General features: G+C 40.6%; 1 protein-coding gene across 6 annotated transcripts in view; it reads right to left on the bottom strand.

Moving 5' to 3' along the window:
- Tmtc4 (transmembrane O-mannosyltransferase targeting cadherins 4) overlaps positions 1 to 22,480 on the bottom strand; it is a 62,638-nt gene that overhangs the window by 28,013 nt on the left and 12,145 nt on the right. For 5 of the 6 annotated variants that reach the window (XR_012436157.1, XM_074043040.1, XM_020160886.2 and 2 more), the window contains 7 exons: positions 18,116 to 18,203; positions 8,177 to 8,277; positions 4,217 to 4,309; positions 3,825 to 3,989; positions 2,464 to 2,666; positions 1,049 to 1,220; positions 831 to 962 (listed from right to left, as the gene is read on the bottom strand). Coding sequence is in view for 5 of the 6 variants with exons in the window: in XM_074043040.1 (XP_073899141.1) it covers positions 831 to 962; positions 1,049 to 1,220; positions 2,464 to 2,666; positions 3,825 to 3,989; positions 4,217 to 4,309; positions 8,177 to 8,277; positions 18,116 to 18,203 (954 nt within the window). In the remaining variant the exon portion in view is untranslated. The remainder of the gene's footprint in view (positions 1 to 830; positions 963 to 1,048; positions 1,221 to 2,463; positions 2,667 to 3,824; positions 3,990 to 4,216; positions 4,310 to 8,176; positions 8,278 to 18,115; positions 18,204 to 22,480) is intronic. The other variant, XM_074043041.1, reaches the window with a different exon arrangement.

Here is a 22,480-nt window from a genome sequence, read left to right as displayed (position 1 = left end):
AAATTAAATTCCTACCAGGCTGCTTCACTGAAAACACTACCAATTTTAAAGTATACACATCTATGTTAACCTAATCTGGACAAAGGACGCACAAGCAGGGAACTCCATTCACAATATACTATTGTGCCACATACAGCATAGTTAACTAACTCATAGCCCACTAATAGGAATTGCTACCTTCAAATTATAGCTTGGAAGAGGCTTGCTCCTGCTATTGCCAGAGTATTGATTTTGAGAAGTTCCTGTAAGCAGTTAGAATGTGTGCCTTTCTCAACCCCAGCCTGGAGATGTGATGTCATGTCCACTGCCCTCTTCAAAGGGTGACTGTAACAACTAGAAGGTGAGTATGACTTTAAGTAACCTGTTTTCTTGATATTGTCTGGTTTTCATTTCTTTTAAATTATTTTGGCTAGGTGGAATTCGAATGAATCTTATTAAATTAATTAAAAATACAATAAAGAAAAAGTGAAGTATTTTGTCAGGGTCTTTTGCTAGATACTGTCCCATAGTAAACATTATTCTTGCTGGGTGCTAATGTCTCATGTCTGTAATTCTAGCTATTTGGCAGGCAGAGATCAGGAGGATCACAGTTTGAGGCCAGCCTGAGCAAACCGTTCAAGAGACCCCATCTCAAAAATACTCAACACACATACACAAAAGGGCTGGCAGAATAGCTTAAGTGGTAGAGCAACTGCCTAGCAAGCATGAGGCTCTGAGTTCAAAACCCAATAATGTCAACAAAAAAGATATTCTTACTCAGCTGAAGGATTTCAAACACTTCCGAGTTAGGTTTTGTTAAGGCTTTAAAAGAAAGCTGGCAGTCAAGGTACCTTAGCATTGAGGGGACACACAGATAGGGCACTTGTAAAGAGCTGGTCTTCACTCCGCCACTCGCCACTGCGAATCACGCATCTCAGAGTGTTGATGAGTAAGATGCCAAGGACTATGGCAGTGATTAGTTTCTTGACAACAGAGAGACAAAGTGAATGTCATTAGTGAGCTGTGTGAAGTCATTTTGGTTCTGCACAGCACTGCTCCAGGTTGATACCTTTTTCTTAGTGTGTCTGCTCAGAGCTCCAAAGCCGAAGGTCAGCAGCATGCAGTATCCCGCACTGGGGAGGTAGAGCACTCGCTCTGCAACCACAAAGCCCACGCGGAAGAAGAGGTTACTTGCGGGAAGAAACGGGATCACGAGAAATCCGAGGCCCAGTGTGAGGATTCTGGAAGACAAAAAGTACTTAAATAAGTATTTTCAGACTTCTTAAGAGAAATATCCTACCTGACATTAAATTAATGATAAAGACCTTTCATTTACTCATGCCATCAATTGAGAAAAGGCAACTTCATCAGCCAAAAAAAAAAAGTCACCAGTAGAGACATGAGATAAGACATGCAAATATTACTAAGGTATTTAATATCATCCATATGAATAAAATTCATGAATCATATGAATTTGTGAGGCCTCATTAGTTCACCTATTCCTAACTATGCCTTAATCCACACAGGAATCGAATAGTTCAGTAGATATTGGTACCAATTAATTCAATGTACTTTTCATGAGAAAAAAAATCCCTCCCTCAACTTTAAAATAATATTAGTAGGCAGTTTAAACTTTATGAAATCTGAAATAAATATCATCACCACCAGTTGAACAAAAAGGAGGCTGAAACACCTACAGAACTAGTGGATCATCCCCAGAGCCCCTTATGATGCAAGAGGATGAATGATGAGCTGTGTCTTCACTGGATTCTGTGTCTCTGGTATTATTATTTCCAAAAACCTTATCTCACATGTAAAAGTGAACTAACTGGGACTAAAGTTTGTTGCCTTTTAGAGCACCAACCAATTTAAGACATAGATAAACTTACAACATTTATTTTGAAAAAATAATTTAATTCTGGAAACACTTATGCTTCATGGAAATCTTCTTAAACAGTTTTCATTTTCATGAAACACATTTGTTTTTCCCACTTATTTTCTCAATAACCTTTTCTTAAAAATCTTTTTTTTTTTCTTCTGTTGAAAAAGAATAATCTCTTTGGGGCAGCTGCTTATTTTGTACCCAACAACAACAAAAGGAATTACCCTAGCATTTACCAGGGATTTTTTTGAAGGAGAATTGTGAAATAATAGGCACAACACACATCAATTACACTTTCTTTCTTACCATGAATTACTCTTCACCACCTACAGCGAAAAGGATCTCCAAGTGCTACTTCTCTGAGAAAGGGGCGGGGACACAAAGCAGTCATCCTCACCCCTCCTCCAAAGTCCCTCCCCACTAGGTGAAGGTAGCCGGTGGACTCCTAGTAGAAGGAGCTCATCCTCACCATTAATATGTATTTGGAACAAATGTCCTCAGACATCCTGTCCACAAAATCGTTAAAGTGATCAGTGCTGGATTTAGCAAAATGCTTCAGCCTTGACCCAGGGCAGAAGTTAAAATTCTTCCCTGCCTCTTACCTTCTCTTGCGGCTGTCTTCAGAGCACAGGGCTTGGAATATTAGGCCAATTAGGCAGAGCCAGAGTGCTGCTAGAGCAATTACCCGCCAGTCACCAACTGACTTAATGAGGGGGATGCAGCCCATTGACCAATCAAAACACAGCCACCAGGGACACAGCAGCAGCCAAGCATTCAATGAATAGTAGTAATTATAGTTTATGGCCTGTCAGTCAAAAGGAAAACAAACACTTACTTGATACTGAACTTGAAAGAACATGTATATACCCTAACTTCACTTTTGAGACATTCATAGGCTTCTGTTCAAGGAGAGTAGTTGTATAAAAATAAAATGTTGCCCATTTGTATTCTAGGCAAGAGATTGTAGCCTATAATTTATTAAATGCATTCAGATCTTAATATATTTAAAAATACAGTCAAGCTACCAGACCAGGCAATACATTCGTCATATTTCTGGCCAAGCTATAACCCCATTTACTTGGAAATGCCTAAAACTCATGACCTGGGGAATCTGAGGCCTCAGAGGTCACCTAGGTGCCAAATAACATCAGAAAGGGTTCTGTCCCTGGTTGTCCTCTTGATTTCTTTCTAAGGAGTATACAGCCAAGAATATGTGGCTTAATATCCTTGTCTTTAGAAAAGGACACACCTAAAAGAATAAAGAATCTTAATTTAGACTGTTAGACTCTTAAAAGATACCAGCAATGTTGTTATATTTTGTGTTAACACAGCCACACCAATTTTCTCTCCAATAAATAATGGGATCAGGGGCACTTTAACAAGATTGACAAGGAACCAGATGGTAGAAGGGACCACCTTGCTTCACTTTAATTAGAAAGGAAATACAGTTGGTTCTCTGTACCTGCAGGTTCTGCATCCATGGATTCAATCTAACATGGACTGAAAATATTTGGGAAAAACAATTCTAGAAAGTAAAACTTGAATTTGCTGTGCACTGAGTACTTCATTGAATCCATGTGAATGAAGAGATGCATCAACATATTAGGTGTTATATATAATAATATTAGCACAGAAATGATTTAAAGTATACAGGAAAGAGGTGCATAGGTGATACACATACACTCTACCATCTTATGTAAGGGGCTTGAGCATTCCTGGTCTTTGGTATCCATGGGGGTTCGAAGAACCAACTCCCCACCAATACCAAGAGATAACTGTACAAGGGTTTACACACAACCTCTTAGTGCTCTAATAAAAAGTTGGCTTCATCCTAGAATACCTTTGGTGCCCATTTATTAGGGATTTTGTGAGTGTGGTGGGGATTGAGATGAGGAAGGATGAGGATCTGGGAATTTAGTGAGGAAAGAAAATAAACCAAACAGGCAGCAGACTCAGTACTCACCCTAACCAGCATGCTGTCTGCAAAGGAAGCTGGGTTGTCCACCTCAGTAAAGGCCGGCGGGCCCGTACCCATGATTTTCCAGCGTACGTAGAGCATGCTGGCCCCTCCGCAAGTGAGGAGGGTCATTCTGAAGAGGAGGCCCCCATTCCTGAGCATGCCAGTACTCTGAAAGGACACCGCAAAGCCCCCCAATTGCTGCAGATTTTCAAATACAAGTGTGGCCAAGACAGCAATGTACAACAATTCTGCTTGGATGACTTTCACACTGTGCATTAAAAGGTTATCTATTTTAGAATCAAAAACAATGAGAAACACTTGGAAAATGGCATTTTATATTAGCTGGTACTTGACAGTTTCCATGTCTGGGCTGGAGACAAAAGTATGTAACTTACCTCTAATGACTTGTCCTTACGTAGCACCTTCTGGATGACTTCCAGCATGCTGAATTTGCCTATCACCAAGACATCAAACATAGCATTCAAACCCTAAAGAAGCAAAACACATAAACAGTCATGGGGGAGTCTGGTTCTGATTAGGTAGCAATTATAGTCAGATGCAAAGGATCAGATGATCATAGAAGAAGCCTTCGGCACTTAAAAAGAACATTATTTTTGCATGAAATTAGCTAAAGGTAATGTATTATCTTATAAAGCCCTGTTAGTAATGATTTCATGGTCACATAAGCTAGAAATCTGGGGCTCCCAAGAGAAGTTTTCAAGAGTTCCTGCTCCTCCCCCTGCCCTTTGTTTTCTTTTCATAACCATCATAGTCCTTTAGTTCATGTAACAGAGTGGTGAGTTACCTGGGCAGTAATTATGCCTAAGAGGATAAAGGCAAACAAAGCCACACAAGTAAACCTTGAGTACTGGCTGATTTGGGCATGCTGAGTAGGGGCAGACACACATCTGAATGTCTGAAAGAGCTGTGGCGATCTCTCAGGCAGTCCTTTTTGTCAGCCAGTGTTCTCTTATCCCTAGATATACCTGGATTATATCTCCCAGCCTCCTCTATAGTTTGGTAAGGTCAAGTGGCTGAGTTTAGCCTGAGGAATATGGGGAAATCTTTCATTTAGGAAGTTTGGTTTAACAGCTGGTCTCCTCTCCTCTTGGTTTCCTTTTCCAATTGGCTGGGATGGAGATACTAAAAGCAACGTTGGAAACTACACACTGATGATGGCAAGGCCTTGACCAGCCTGGTCCTGCTATATGGAGGACAGCCACCTCTGCCCAAGACTGTTAGACAGAAAAACAAATAATTAATTTATGTGAAGCTCTTGGGAGCTATTATGGGTCCACCTATGCTAACGGTTTCCATTGGTTTCAGTCCTAAACCTGTAGTTGTAGGCTGAAGGAGAAATGAGCCTTGCATCTACTCTCTACCCTGCCATGGACTTTCTACAAATGTGGCTGTGCCAGGTGGCATCATCTAGCAGAACTCCTGGCTTGATCTGGATAAAGGGGTCTGAATATACCAGTGTATATGGTTAAAGCTGCCCTGACATGAGTTGGGTCTTTTTAATATGGGGCTTTGTGGCAGAGAAGATCAAAATTCATCAGAAGTCAGTGGTAATTTGTGGTTTTCAGAGCAAGGATGACATCCCGACTTAACCCTCTCCCATAAACGCTGAGGGCTATTAATTATCCAATACATGGGCCAGTGCCGGTTACACATTTCAAAGAATCCTGACTTTTCCTTTCATGTGATGCATGATCATCGTGGGTCACAGAAGATTGTAAGCCATTTTCTAGGAAGCAGGAGCTCCCTGTTTAGTTGCTGCTGTCTTCTCATGCTGTTTGTTTTTCTGCCTGGGATCTATGAGGCAGTCACCAAGAGGTGATGGAGAGTCATGTGATCACCAGGACTAAGTGAAACACAAGGCTGGCACTCCTTCCTTTGTCCCACTGAAAGGTATCATCAAAATGTTCACACTTTAGTTATGTAAATTCAACCTAATCTTTAATACCTTTAAAATGGTAATACACACAGGAGTGGCCTGCCAACCTGGTAAAGTTAGGATTCAGACTCAGCAGGCCTGGGATGGGACCAGGTCCTGAATTCCTAACAAGCTCTCAGGAGTTACTGACACTATTGGTCCTCAAACCATCCTTACATTAGTGTCAAGGTTTAGAGCAATGGTACTCAACAGTATGACACTGCCCTCGGGGACATCTGGCAATGTCCAGATGCATTTTAGGACAGCTGAGGCAGTTCTATTGGCAGCTAGTAGGTAGAGGCCAGGGATGGTACAAAACATTCTACAAGGCACAGGACAGTCCCCCCAGCCCCTACACTGAATTATCTGGTTTAAAATGTCAATAGTGCCAAGGTTAAGAAACACTGGTTTAGAGTAAACTTTAAATACAAGTAACTCAAGAGATTCAAGTATCTTTCTACAGTAAGTCTGTCTTTGCCATTTCCTTTCTAGCTAACCTTAACCTTTACAGGTAAAGCTTGATAAAATCACTAATCTTGCCTTGCCTTGTCAACCCTCCAATAGCTGACTGCTTTCTCTTTCTCAAACTATTCTTACATGGTTTTTCAAATCCCACATTTTTGTTTTCTACTTCTTTATCTCTGCTCATACCCTTAATTTCTAAATTTTCCTCTTATATTGTAAAGCCCAAAACTGGCTAGACTGGAGGGGAAGGAAGGTGAATTGCAACCCCAGCCTCTATTCAGGTCAGACCTAGAATGCACCTACACACTTTGGGAGCCCCAGTGGAAGCTGAGTGTAACTTAACACACACTAAACACCTTGTAACTCTTGGCATCTATCTGAGGCATCTATCATTTAATGTCCATTCTTTCCTATTCAATGACAGTGTAGACAGGATAGGGCCATGAAGGCCTTTCTGAGGAGATAACCAACACTGTGCCTGAGGAAAGGAAGGACAGTGGGGGAAAGGCAAGCAGAGGAACATCCCAGACAGAGGTCATGAAGCAGAAACAGTCCAGTACCAGGCAGAGGTGCAAGGCTCGTGGAATTTTAAGGACCTGTGTTTTCTACTAAACATAGCCCTGGGAGGAGGGTTTTTAAGAGGAAAGTGCAATTTAAGCACAATTTAAGTTTTGAGAAGATCATTTTAGCTGTTGTGAGGAGGTGGCTGGTGAGGGACAAGGAGGAATCAGAGTAAAGACAGGAAGAATGAAATGCTCCTCAAAGTGGGTAAAATGTATTTTCTTACACAGGAACTTTTAGCAAATGATCTATTTAATTAAATGACTGAAGCACTAATTGAAGCCCTAGGATCAACTGATGAAATAACTGGTCTTATCACAATATTAAAGACAGTGTGAAATGTTTTAAAATTGTTCTTATTTAATGATTTTTTATTTTTCTCATTTTTAAGAATGCTGTTAGGTTGCTTCTGGGAGACAAACATTGCATATCTTGGTTGGGGTGATGGTTTCACAAGTGTATATGTTTGTTCAAACTGGAAGTTGTACCTTTACACCTGTGCATTTCACAATATGTAGAATACACTTCAATACAATAACGGTAAATACTTTTGGGTAGTCTGGCTTTAAAGACTGGAATAGAATTGAAAATGAAAACAGACTGAAGTTTTACCTCTGGTTAAAAGAAGTTTCGCATCTGGGTTTTGCTTGCATTTCCTAAATAAGATGTACTCTAAAGTTTAAAAACATCCAAGATGATACATTTTCTATACGATATATGAAGAGACTTCAAGGCTCAGAGGTAAAAATACATGAGGATGAGACACATGTGGCTTAGAAAGAGCCCTTTGAGAATGAAGTCTCACTTGACACATTAGCATTGTCACATGTGCTGCTTTTCTAGACTAGTACTCTTGTAATTCCATTTCAAATCATGAACATGGAGCACTTGGATTCTAGCTTTGAAGCCTCACCCTAGGGTGGAAACTGGAGAACAGTCAAGGATGTGAGTGTTTGGAGGACTTCAGTGATGGGCAGATCTACCATTTCTTCATTTTCAAACTACACCCTACTCTTGCTAAACCCAGGACCAAATGCACTTCTGGAGCTAGTCTTCTGTTACATCTAGGATTGCTGACATACATGAGTGGGTCAGGAAATCCAACCACTCTTTCCTTGTTCTACAGGACTTCTCCAAGAAGATGAATCAGGGCTCTGTAAGAACTTCCCATGCACTGCTTTCTACAAGCTGCTAAAGATGGTCAACAGCATTAGTCAATTTCCCACCTGAAATGCCAGAAATGTGACAGTGCAAACTACTGGTCTCTGACTTCAGGCTGGCAATGGGATGCAGAAACAGAGGAGGTCACAGAGGCAGGCTGGCTCAGGATGTCTTTACAGAAGAGTAGAACGGATGTGTACAAAGTGCAGGCCCTCCCGGAGTTAGCCCTTACCAGCACGGTAATCCCTTGTTCTTTGCACAGCATGGCCACTGCTCCCAGAAAGATACTCAGCAGCACCCAGAAGGTAGAAGAATGTGCTCCCTCCTTGTTACCTGCCAATAAGAGATCAATGCAAAAGTCAAGCAATTTGTTCTGTCTTGTTAACATCAGGAACTAAAATTCCAAGCATGCACTCAACAGCCACAATTTGAAACCAGTTTGGTCCTCAGACAAGACTCCTTGGTGGGTCAGTGTGCATTTCTGCACTTCTGCCTGGATAATGCCCTCTAAATAGGACTTTGATGCAACAGTCAAGGAGGTAGCTGATGAATCACCTTGTCACAAAATGTGCCAGGCTATCGTGCAGTGTACAAGGTACACCCTGATTTTCATTAAACTGCTTGTTTGGGGGAGCTAACAAGTATGTGTATGTATATATGCATGGCCTTCAGACCATATAAAAGTCTGTGAAGGCTTTCACATCCTGCCAACAGCCAGTTGGGCCTGGCTTGGGTGGGAGGTCCTCTTAGCCTCATGCCCTCTACACATGCGATGAGACTTCTGTCAGAATGATGAAGTCTGTATGTACCCAGCTGAACCCTCTGGACACACAACAAAATGTGACAGGACTAACATCTGCTGTTGCCTTCAGGCTAAGGTTTCCCATTCTGAGAATGGCTTTCATTAGTGGCCTTGCTACAGTGACCACTGGGCACCTCTCCATTTTCCACAGGTCTATATTCCATTCCAGGCACACTGGCAAACTCAACACATCTCATTCTGCTTTGCATACTCCCTTCCCTCAAGCTAGAATGCCTTTGGCAAAAGCCTACCCATCTCATAAAGCTGTCAAATGCCACTCAGGTTGTGAAACTATGCCCCTGCACTGCCAGGCAGTCTCCCTTCTGAATTCACTTGCTTTACTCCAGTGAGAACAGCAAATGGGCCTACTGCATGTCTGATTGCCCCTGTGAGCAGGTGCTCCTAACTGATCCCCTAGATTAAAATAGGACAAGTCACAGCCTCTAAACTGCCCTTATCACAATCCAACATGATAGTCTTCAGTTTATTAACACTTGATTTTCGGTCATTCTTCCCATGAGTTTCTCAATACCACACCTCTAACATTTGGGCTGGTTGATTCTTTGTTGTAGAGGCCATCTCCTGCCTCATAGCTCAGCATTTCTCACTTCGCCCATTAAAGGCTAATAGCATCCTTCCCCTGAGTTGTGTCACAGACATAACAGACTGACTCTGGCGCAGGAATCAGCCCAGTTGAGAACCTCACCCTAAACCAGTTTTACTTACAGTGGTGGCTCAAGGACCCACATCCAGATCTTGGTAGAAACAGACATTCAGGTCCCACCTAGCCCTGCAAAGTCAGGAACTCTGAGGATCGCAACTGGTCATTTGTCCTTTCAACAAGCTTTGGGGACCATTCTGATGCTCCCAGCGGCTGAGAGCATCACTCTCATAGTAAGCTTGCACACGGCTATATTGCTGGCACCAGGCCTGGCTTGAAGGAGGAATCGAAAATTGGGCTGATCAAATCAGCAGCAGCACCTGACTCTCTGGAAGGGCAACATGTGTTCATGGGTGAAGCAGAATCCTTTCCAGGATCCTTCCAGCAGGGGGCCACCTGGCCTTGACTTGAGTAACTTCAGCAATGGGGAAGAACGTCTCATAAAAGCAGTCCATTTCATTTTTAAACTGTGGGTCATTAGGAATATTCTTCCTTATACTGACCCAAGTCTGACCCTCCAAATTTCCTGTCTCAGTTCCAAGTTTTTCATGCGGCACAAGGTCAAGAAGTCAAGTTCTCTCTACTAAAAACCACTATATGTCAGTATATTTAGTTCAATCAAAGAATGTTTAGCAAAAACTACTTGTGATATATGTGTGTATAATACCAAAAGAGCACAATCCAGCATAACATAACAACCAAACTATTTTTAAAAAATCCATTACATTGTGACTTTGATTTAAGCAATTACTTGTTTATGAGATTTATTATTTGGGTATTTGCTGGCACTCACTAGCAGGCAAATGTGGACAGGCCCCAAAGCTTTAAAAAAAAACAAAACTGGTCAAAATAACCCTAAAGCTAACATATTGATTAATTCTTGTTAGGAGATGATTTGGGGAAAATGCACCACAAGTTTGAGCAGTGAAGAACAGGGGTCTAAATGCTAAAACCTCAAGTGAACACAGCTTACAATGTCCCCTCCCATGCATCTGAAACCCAGGCCTTCTGCCACATAGTAGAGAATGGGTTGGTTTAGGCAATCCTATTCTTCCCTCCTCCTGAGTTTGGGTCAAACCACTTAAAGATTTTCTCATATTAGCAGACCATACAGAAAGCCTTAATGATGAGCCCATTAACTACCACAGGTTCTCATCTATGAATAAAAAACATTACTACCCCAAAAAAGCTTTCTCACTCCCACAATTTTTTTTTGTATTTTTTACCTAAACATGATTTCCCAATGTAATAGTCCTAGTTCTTCATTTCAAAGGCAAGGCACTTGATGATTTTACATTTATTCCTAGAAAAACAGAATAGCTTATATTTTACTTAACTGTAACATGAATTAATTTCCCCCTATGCACCAGTGCCTTTGAGAGGAAACAAATTTCTAGCTCCCCCATCAAAACACCCAAAGAACTGCTCTTGAAGACACCCTGTTAATACAAAGTTAAATCACCACACAGATGTGAAAACGATGGGCTCATGCTTCACTCATCTTGTGTAGAATTTAAAATGGCTTTCTCCTTGCATGGCTAACTCCGACTTACTGGAACACAGAAAAATAACATAAAAGCACAACCCCCACCCCATTTTAGTGGTTCTGGGGTTTGAATTCAGGGCCCTGTGATTGCTAGGCAGGCACTCTAACACTTGAGCCATACTGTAGCCCTTTTTTGCTGTAGGTTATTTTTTGACTAGGGTGTTGTGCTTTTTGCCCTTGGCTGGCCTCAGCTTGCAATCCTCCTTCCTATGCCTCCAGAAGTGCCACCACACTTGGCAAACACAGCTCTGGATTTATTGCATCTTCTCCTTAATTATTCTATACCTCTCAAATCCTAAACGCCCTCCAGTCTAAATCCTCTATTGCAGTTCTGAAAGAATCCTATTCTTTAATCTTCCCTTAGGTTTCCAATGTTGCCTGTAATACATCCAGGACAAAAACATGGATGAAAGCACTGTTTCTTTGTGATTTCTTCAGTTTCAGTGACCATTAAATATTAGGCATCACTTCTCAAAACAGTGGTCATTTCAGATCAGAGGGAAGATTTCAATGATCAGTTACTGACCTAGTGCCAGCTTCTCCTGCAGAGGACCTCATACCAGACCTCCTACTGTCCAGGAGAGAAGTCATTAGAGCTAATGAGCACTCGAAATTTATCTAGTCCTAACTGAGATGGGTTGTAATGTAACTTACACACCTGATTCTTAAAACTTACTGAGAAAAAAAAAAAGCAAAATATTTCATGTTTTTACAATGATTGCATGAGAAATTATATTTTTGATATATTGAGCTAAGTAATATATATTATAGCAATTTATCTCACTTGTTTCTTTTTATAATGTGGCAAGTAGAAGATTTAAAATTACATGTATGGTTCCTGTTACATTTCTATGGCATGGCAGTGCCTCTAGACTATGTAATCAGAGTCCCAGCTCACAGATAAAATGATTTGCACATTGCTGTGCTTGTATTCCAACTCTACCTTTGAAAACTTGGGAAATATAAAATGAGTTTGCTTATTTAAACCCAACTTTTTCTCCTCTAATCTGTGCCAGATTCACCGACCCAGTATTTTATCAGGAGTCCTAAGACTAAGCATACGCATACATGTTTGAGTTTTCCAGAGCTTAAACTGGGAAGCTTAATTTAATTAACATTTTAAAACCGTATCATGTAAGTCAAAGGGGTCCTTTAAACTAGTATGTACTATGTGTGCACATGATAAACCAAGGCCAACCTATACAGTGTTGGCAAAACATCTCCAGTTCTGGAGTGTGCAACAAAGGCCTGATAAAAATTAACCAGGGGAACTGGTTATGAGTTCTGGGCTGGCCCAGCCTCATGTAGTCTGACCCATGTTCTTCAGATTAAGATTTGAGTTAGTTTATTAAGGTGACCAATGCTAACAACTGCCAACATATCACATAATTGAATTTGTAGTTTTGTGGCTATGTTTTTACCAAGTAACAAAGGCAAGCCATTTTGTTAGTCTAAGTTTGAACATTTCAACAATGTGACTAAGGTAACACTAGGCCATCTTGCATATAGTAAGTGCTCAATAAATAACTGTTGAATCAACAAATAGTTTCCTTTCTTTCCATTCCTATCAGAAGACTTCTTATATTGCCATGTTTCTTATGTAGTTATGAAATGTTAATAATATGAAAAAGTCAATAATTTTCTCAATGTGAACAAATACAGACAAAAGTCAAGTCTTTTCACACACACACACATTTTCCTTTTTTTGGTGGGACTGGAGTTTGAATTTGTGCTTGCAAAGGAGGCACTCTACCACTTGAGCCACACTTCCAGCCCAGTCTTCATTTTTTACTTTGCCTTTGAACCACCTTACATTGGAAGAACTTTCCTTAGTAAGAGACTAAAAGACATACTTTGAAAATTACCTAAGAATATTTAAAAGCATACAGAAAACTGACTAATTTTCAACTCAGAAGGAACTGTTAAAAACAGTAAATCTTGAGAGGCTGATGTTGCAGTTGTGTTTTTGATTATCTTTGCTCAGAAAAATCTCCCCAGGCCAGAATTCTAACTTGTGTGTGGCTCCACAAGCACCTAGGATGTCACCTTTTCCCAGAATTCTCTGTCTCACCTTCATCCAGACTGCTATATTTTAAGCTACGGTGACCTAGGAGAAGATGGGAAAAAAACAGTTTGTAACCATGCTATATCTCTCACCTTTTGGAAAACCATTCACTCTAGGGTAATTACATAGCAATTTGTTAGGAAAATGTTTTCCTTGTTTCGGTATACATCTCTATTACCTAAGATAATTCAACTCAGTAGACAAATGAAGGCAAAGGCTGATGGAGTGAAGGAATCACAGGGAAAGAAAATGCAATACAGCAGAAAGACACTTGTCAGTGCTAACACCGTCAAGTGCCAACAGATGTGACCAATTTAATGAAGCATGCGTCTCAGACTTGGCACTCCTTCCAGTGGGAAGCTCTCCTTTCAGCAAAAGCAACACATTGTACAAGCTAGCCCTCTTTACTACCCTCTGCCTGGCATCTCTGCCGAGTGTAACTGGCACATCATGGTGTGTGTGGGAACTGCGCCACCCTGACAGGTGGCCATGACTCTGTAGCTGCCACAGCCACACAATGAGCATCAGATTCATGTTCCAAAAGCTGGAAGCATCCAAGCCTGCTTCCATGTGCAGAATGAAAGTCAGACTTGCTATCCTCAATTAGGGACCATTTTGGGAAAATCAAGCAATGAGGAAACATGAAGGCAGAGAGAAGAAGATACAGATGAATACCAGTCAGGACTCAGTCAGCAACAACCCTAAATCTAAAAGCAGGTGGCCCACACGATGTGAGTTAGGCAATCACCCTACTTTTTAAGTTGCATGATTCTAAGTCAAAAAAACTGCCAAATGTGAAGTATCAGAATGGAAACATGAGGGAGAATAAGAGGCATTTTGTTTTAGTGCCTGAACTAGAAGGAGAACAACACAGCAAAGAAGGCTTAAGTTAAGAACAACAGAGACTTGAGATCTTGTCTTTGATACTATGAGAAATTGTTCAGAGTTTCAATGGCTGTTCTAGGTATGTAGTGAATCCATTCCTGTAAGAGACTCATCTCCTCCCCATATAATGAGACCAATTTCTCCTCTTAGTCCTAACTCTAATAAGAAGAGTATTTTAAGGTATTAGTTTAAAAATGAGATCATTTTGCCATTCTAGCAAGCTTACTGTACAGGAATTAACTGTGCAACGATTGTCTGTCTCCAATCTGAAAGTCCAGCCTTTAAAGAGACATAAATATTGAGAAAACAGCTCATTACAAGAAAAACACTTTTTGTTTTGGGCATTTAGAAATAATAACCAGTGCATCATTGGCTTCATCTGACTTAAATGGTTTTTTAAGAAAAGTAAAAGTATGCTGCTTGTATAAGGACATACCCCTTTCTAAAAAAGATTCTGTTGCAAAAGGTCTTATTTGGAGACATTATGTTAAAGCAAAACAACAACAACAACAAACAAGAAGAAAAAAAGAGGGCAGAGCCCTGGATATTGTATGTAAGTAAATTTTTAAAAGAATTTTCTGAACATGTCAGGATTCCAGAGCTTATTTTTGCTAATATACTCAGGCAGTTAAAAACTGTCCTGAGCTTTATAATAGACACTATGTCTGTAAAGAAAGCTAATGAGGTTACCAAGAAAGAGACTCAGCCTCGGAAAGAGCTTTTTAGCCAGTTAAATCATTAATGTCAGAGTACTTAATTTTTTGTTCCCTTATAAAATAATATTAAATTTGTTTCAATATATAAAGTTTTTTTGAAATTCAAGTTTACACATAACTAACGCTAGGCCTTTTTTCCCCTCTTTCCTTTTATATTTAGACCCAAAAAGTACAAAGACCAAGTCTTTAAACAGATCACTTTAAACATTAAATGTAAACACGGAACCACATTATTATTTGCATCCTAGTAAATACTAGATGCAAATAATGCCTACCACACAGGGTTCAATTCTTTGCTAAGCACTTATATACACGGGCAAATGGAACAGGAAACCATCATTGTGATGACATGAATACATGTGTTCACCATTCGGCTTTAATATATCCATGCTGGTTAGCTAAGGGAAATAAAATGACTACTTCTTAAGATATTTCAAACTTCAAGTGAAAATAGGCACCTGAAGGTTCATCAGGATGAAACGCTCTGCTCTGCTGGATCGAGGGAAATTTATCAGAGGGAATACCAAAGAAATTAGTGATACAAGGACCTTGGTCATCCATTCTGTAAACTCCATCAAAAGAAGGTGACAGTGAGCATATGCTGAGATGGGGACAGGGAGGACAAAGTTCACAGAGAAATATGGAGAATGGAAAGATTCTGCTCCTTTGAGCATTTTGAGTAATTGGAGATTTATTTTAATAAAAACATACTGGGTTGGGGATGTAGCTCAAATGGTGGAGTACTGGGTTCCATCCCCAGCACTATAATAAATAAATAAATAAATAAATATACAAACACATATATGGAATAGCCCTTCAAGAGCATGGACTTTGTCTTTCTAGTATTTGTATCCTCAGGTACAAGAAATCCCCCTAAAGTTTGACTGATTGGTAAAGGAATGAATGACTGAAGCCTCTGCTATTTCAGAACAGAACTGGAGACCATGTGTACTTCTCATAATACCAGGTGAAGAATGACTTTTGCATCAAGGGCTCACTGCTTCTCCTCTGGTATTCTTATGTGTGGATACTGCACATCTGTTAAAAAAGACTGCAAGACACCATATGTGTGAAGTGAATGTTAACATGTTTAAGGATGATTCTAAAGAGCTGTTGCTTATAGACAAAAGAGTACATTCTACTTTTTATTTATTTATTTTTTTGCAGTACTGGGGTTTGAACTCAGGGCATCATGCTTGCTAGGGAGCACTTACTCTACCACTTGCATCGCTCTGCCAGTCCTGCATTCTACTCTTAACATGTTTAAAAAGGAGCAATGGTGCTTCTATCAAGAGACAAGGAAACAGTTCAGTTTGGGAAAGACAAAGAGCGGGGGAGTTGTGAAGAGGAAGAGACAGAGTGGCTGGGGGTGCAATTGGCTGTTCTGGAGCCATCTGGCCCCAAGAAGCAAGGTGGGATGGACTGGGGGTTAGGTTGCAAGGTCCTGAAGTTACTAAGGGGAAGCGGGAGGAGGGAGAAGAAATTAATCATAGTACACCTAAGGCCTCTCTCAAGGGCCTACGTTTCTTCGTGCCTACAAACCTGTGATGAAATTGGTAGGCAGAATCTGATTGTTTTGTCAATAGCATGTGATGGGAAATGAGTGGGAATGGGAAAATAGCAGTGAAACCAATTTATAATGATGGAGGTGGCAGCATGAAAGATGTGTTTTAAACCACCCACTCTAAACTCCCAAGAAAGAACTGTGATGACCTAACTCAATGCTTGCCTGGACATGGACAGACAGAGGACAGAAAGAACACAAACGTCCATGGCCAATAACAACTTTCAGGGTCAAGGCGCTGAGGCCCAGATGACTGTGCAGAGCAAACTACTACAGCTTTGACTTTCCCAAAGACTAGGTAAGCTGTCATTGACTGCAAAAGACCAGAGAGACCAGGCTGGAGGCAATGCCATAGGCTCCATTTTGACCTACTCTTTCCTTTCCTACAGGGTGCTCAAGTTACCAGGCAAACAGATTCCAGGAAGATGCGGCAGCTTATAGACAGGAGGTTGTCAGAAAGGCTTCTACAATGGCTCCCTCATCCATCCATCCGTCTTCTAACTGTTTCCATAACGTCTACCAAATGAACACCTATTCCTAATCCCAAAAGGGCTTCCACATGAGCTACATCTATCACTGCTATTGATTTGCAAACATGAAATATTTCCAGGTTAACTTTCCTGAAAACATTTATAAACTTAACATTAAATGCCCAATCATTTCCTTTCATTGCTAAAGTAAATACATGTAAATGCTAAAACAATGCTATGGGACTAAAAAAAAAAAGGCATGTGGCTACTTACAGTTAAAAACAGATACACACATAATATATAAATAATAATCTGTCAACTGGAACACAGAAATAATAAATAATCCAGGAAAAAAATATTAAAATGTCTTAGCTTTTCACCATTCTGAGAGTACATTCCATCAAAAAAAGGCTAATAAATGAATCAGTTCACTTGATAGAAGAATTTTTGATTTCATGAGTTTTTCTCTTTATTTCACAAGAACAATCTCTAAAAGTAATGAAAGTTTCCAAATGTTAAATATATACTTTAATACTTTCTTCTAAGCATTTCTGATGTCTGTGAAATCCATTTAGAATAGCAAGTAATTACTTAAATAAAATGATGCTTCCTGAAATGTCAGTTACCTTTGAAAAAAATCTCAAGTCTTAATTTTAAATTTTCATCAGGAAAAATATGACTTCCGATAAACTGCTTATAGTCCTGTGTACTTGCAAATTCAGATTTGCCAACTTTAGCTCATGTAGTACCATTGTTGCTAATGAACACATTGGTGTTATTCAGTGCATCTATCCCAACTCTCTGATGTGTCAGAAAATTGATGAATGGTAGTTTTGTTGGCATGGCAAAACAATAATGGCCAAAGAGTGCAGGGAATGATCAGGTGTAACTACCCGAGTGTGCACCTGCACAGTTTGGGACACTGGGTTCCTCTCCCTATGTCTCAGTGAGTCACAGGTTTGAGAGAGCATGCACTCCAAGACACATAGAAGTTCAGGTGCAGTCTGGACGAAGGAATGGAGGAAGGAGGAGGGACAGTGAGAGAAGACTCTCACAGGCCTGGTCCAGTCCACCCTGGGAAACTACGGAGGGCTAGACCATAAATGCATGAAAAGTTTAGAGTCCAGCCTGCCCCAGAATAATGTGCAATTTTGCCTGAAATAAAACAGCAAAATCCATTCCAAGGGCTTCAGTTTTGCTGCTGCTTCTCCTTGTGGCTTCACCACCCAACGAAATACTTCCATATAAACACAGGCATTAGAAGTTTGCATTATTGATCTAGAACTATGCGTTATGAGAAATGCAAGGAGTAAACAGATATACCCAAGGAGAGCTGAAATTCTGACCCACATCCCCTTAAAATGGTAAGACTTATGCAAACAGGAAGTTGCCCAATTGTTAAAACTCTCGACAGGACAAAAACATGTAGGTGGAAAACTCCGAAGGCAAACGTCATGCTTACTTTCTGTAAATGCTTTACAGTAGCCAAGGAAGGATAACAAAAAGAACAGGGCACACAGGAGGTCTGCGCGGCCAACCACACCAGCAACCTTAAAAAAAGGAGGGGAGGAAGATTTGCATAAAAAACATGAAAACATTCCTTAACTTTGGAAATACAAAAATTCTTTAGACATATAAAACAAGAGACTTACCAGACCCCACCCCTGTTACAATAATCCAAGTAGCGGAACAACCCCCCTGTGACGTGATCTCCATTTTTGTTCTAGGACTTGATTTCAGTGCTTCAAGAGCAACTGGGTTGGTCTGCTGATTGACAGCTGCTCTGTGAGCTACACACCAGCAGACATGTGTGCATTCCGCAAATGCTGTGTTATTTAACGCACTACGCCTAAGAGCTCCAGCGATGTGGGCTTCTGATGTTCCCACAGTGGATTTTCAATTGGAAAGTGTTATCAGCTCAGAGGCTATAATATTAAAAAAATTGATTGGGAATATGAAGGACATAAAGGTAGGACATATGTGTTAAAATCATCAGGCAGACAGAAGACAACACAGGAATGACCCTTCTGTGCTGCTTCTGCCACGCAGTCCTCCTTTCAGACCAAAATGGATTAAGTGGGTTAATCTGAAAAGGAGAACAGGGCAAAAGTGATCAACAATTGAGATGAAAATAGAGTGAAATTTCTACCATTTCTTCTCATTTTCCACAGGGCAACTCTTTCCTTCCCTTCTTTTCCTTAGTGATAATGAAGCATATAAAATTTGGATATATTTCTTTTAGGCTGATCACTCCAATAGTTGTTCTACAAGTGTTTCTTGGCAAGGAAAGACATGGAATTGTACTCATGGGTATCAGGTTAGCTTACGTGCATCCTTTACTAAATAGAATCTGAATGTGACATGTATCAAAGATTGTGCTGCAACTCTCTAGGATTTGCTTTAATGGCTGGTAGATTAATCTCTTCTCAAAGGGCAGATAGAAGAATATATGATGACTGTGAAAATTACTATGTACGTTGGCTTCCCGAGTGCATATACAATCAAAAGCTGAACAAGAATGCCTTTTAGGAGCACTGGTTACTTATGAAATGCTCAGGTCTATTACCCACTGGAGTTGTGACTCCTCATGGAGGTGTATGATGAAATTAATGTTGTCATGCAAGAGCTAAGAGAATGAGCTGAAGAATGCAGTCTATGAATATCATGCAAGTGAATAAACCTCCCAAGAGGGAAGCAAGGGACAAAATAAGGCTCAACAGGTCTGGAACAAGTATGGCAGTAAGCTGGAGGGTTAAACAATACAATAACTTTATGAATGAAATGAATATGTAATAAGAGTTCTGGAATACTCAGTAAGTTCATTCAGTCAGGGACATAGTAAAATGATCACAGATACATCTACACAGAACAGAGCCTGGCACATGGTAGGGGTGGGTCCCTGCTAGTTTCCCTTGTGAATTCCACAGGGTGCCTCTACAAATAGGTGTAAGTAGCAGGAAGGGGAAGGACAAAGGATACAGGCACTGAGGGGAAAGCAGGGTATTGCTTCTGTGGCATTGACATATTTACAGCATCTGGACCCCGTGGTCCTCCAACCAGGATGCAGAACTCCTTAAGGCTTGCTGAGGATGGACTGGAATCTTAAACCCTCAGAAAAGAGAAGTAATAAGCCAATGCAAAGAAGCTTGTCCAAGGGACCACAGAGCAACAGGGTCAGAGGAAGCAGGAGCGAATAACGGGAAACACAGCTTCTTGAAATGAGTGAAGGGAAGGAGTTGGTTTAGACAAATCCCAGCGATGGGGCTGAAAGGATGGACCAGATTGTCAAAACCCCTTGCTATCTAGATAGCTCAGATACATGCAAAGAATTGCTCAGAAATGAACTTTAAAAATCATAAACATAACATACTTTTTTTGGTTGCTTTGACACAGCATCTGCTACGCAGCTGAAGCTGGTCTTGAACTCAATAGCCTCCTGCTTCAGCCTCCTGGATACTGGGATCCATAAGCTTATTTTTAGAGAAATGCTTTTCTTTTTGTAAATTGTCAAAGATGATTCCAAGTCTTTACATTGTGACATAAAGAAAAGCAAAAGTTTGACATAAAGTAAAAACCATTTATCACTTCAACGAACCTTTGGCATATTAAAAAAAATTCATTTTTGGCAATGAATTTTCTTTATAGATCAAAAGATATCAAAAGGCTATCCAAGGGGCTATATCCAATCACTGTTTGGAGAATGGCACTGTGTTTGGTGGGACTGGGGTTTGAACTCTGGGCTTCAAGCTTGCAAAGCAGGCACTCTACCACTTGAGCCACACCTCCAGTCCTGGACAATGGCATTGAGACAAGGTTTTCTTTTTCTTTCTTTCTTTTTCACTGTTTTGTTTTGGCAGTACTGGGGTTTGAACTCAGAGCCTCACACTTGCTAGGCAGGTGCTCTACCATTTGAGCCATTCCGCCAGACGCTCATGCCAAGGTTTTCTATATTTTCTTTTTTGATGTTTGTATAATATGTATTTTCAGGCAAACTTCTCTACCAAAGCTGTATTTTTCTCCCAAATTACCTGAAACACTCCTTTCAGGGTTTTCTGGAAAAATCATTTCAAGCCCCCTAAATCCATAACTCAGGTGGCATTGTTTCATCACAAGGAACAATTTTGGGCTGGGGGAGAGGCTCAAGTGGTAGAGTAACTGCCTAGCAAGTGCGAGGCCCTGAGTTCAAACCCCAGTATTGGGGAAAACAAACAAACAAAACAAGGAACAATTTTCACAGGAACCATAAAAAGGAACTGGAGGAGAGGAGGACAAAGGAAGGGGAGGGGGAATTTCCCCCACCAAATTCCTTCCATATTAAAGTCTGGGTTCATTTGACAAGGAGGACTGAGTCTCTCTTTGATACCAGAATCCAGGCAACTTGAAATCTATACTAATGCTTTAAGCAGAAAGAAAAGCAAAATCTACCAGTGGCACTCAAATCAGCAGGGAGTCCTTGGGAGCCTCCATCCTCATGGCAGCAGTGGCTGCTGAGCCACAGAGACCAGGGCCTTCCAACCCCTGCCCTTAGCTCTTCTACCTCCAGTGGGGACCTACCTGCCAAAAGCCTCATGTGCCCACAAACTACCTAGAGTGATTTGGGAATATATATGAGAGGGAGGAGAAAGAGGAAAGGGAACAGGGGTGGGGTAGTGATATTTGATTCCTATCAGTTGAGAATGCAATAATTTCCCTATCACTCATAGCCTCGGAAGAGGGTCAAACCTATAGGTTAACAAACTCATCGCTGTTTGTCTGTGGCCAGCCTTGGTTTTCAGTCAGAACCCTCTCAATATCAGACACATTGCATGGAACTTTTCCTACTAGACTAGAAAATGCAGATGCTTATCTGTGTTGAGCAAAGCATTTTTAGTGTTAATGTCAGGAGTAAAGACACAAGACACATCAATAAAGAAAAATGTATGTCAGTAAAACCCAGAGGGGCCCACACTGCTACTACTTTCCCTTAGCAAATATAAACAGAGGTACATTTATTACCTAAATCTCCACTGTCCTCATTCCACAGGGACCCACATGCAGTCTGGGGCTGCTATGCCCAGCCCATGGCAGAGAACAGGTTGTCTCCTCAGTGCTGGCAGGACACCTGGGGCACTTGCCTGCCACCTGAAGATAACAGGTCTAGAGAGTCCTGCTTTTTGTACATTTTTAAGGCTGGAAATCTAAAATGTGGAGTGGGAGATAACAGAAGAAAGCAGGCAAGAGGAAACTGAATACTATTTCCAAAATAATGGAAAGTAAACATACAGAATATCTGTCTAATATAATTTTTAGTTATCCATAACTATTTCCTGAAATCTGAGTTTGAATGGTTGTCATGGACTGGAGGGGGTAAAGACAGAGAGATCTTCCAGGCACTCCCGTCAAGCATGCTTATATGGCTACACCTCCCTTATATCCTTTCAAAGATCTGGAACATGGCCTTTTAAGATTAACATGTTCTCAGACTGCATTAGTCTGGAGTGTGAGTGTGTGAGTGTGTGTGTGTGCGCGCGCATGTGTAGGCATGCACCGCCATACTTGTTGGCCTTGAAACCTTTTTATAAGTCATCTTCTGAATATTTAAAACCAGAATTTCAGAAAACTCTCTCTGGCTAATAATTTGAACATTTCATTTTGCTTTTAAGATCATGCCAAACTAGACAAGAAGCCAACTGTAAATCAGGGCTTTTGCAGGGATTCCCTTGCTTATGATTGGTGTGTATACTACTTTTGAGACTCAACACTTAGATCACTGAGACGTCAGACTGAAACCAATTCTAACTTGGTCATACTTACCTGCAAATAAAGAGCTTTACAACATTAAGAGCTG

This window comes from Castor canadensis, chromosome 10, assembly GCF_047511655.1.
Source record: "Castor canadensis chromosome 10, mCasCan1.hap1v2, whole genome shotgun sequence".
Taxonomy (NCBI): Eukaryota; Metazoa; Chordata; class Mammalia; order Rodentia; family Castoridae; genus Castor; species Castor canadensis.
The sequence above is the reverse complement of the archived record's forward strand: the minus strand, read 5'-3'. Positions and strand labels throughout refer to the sequence as shown.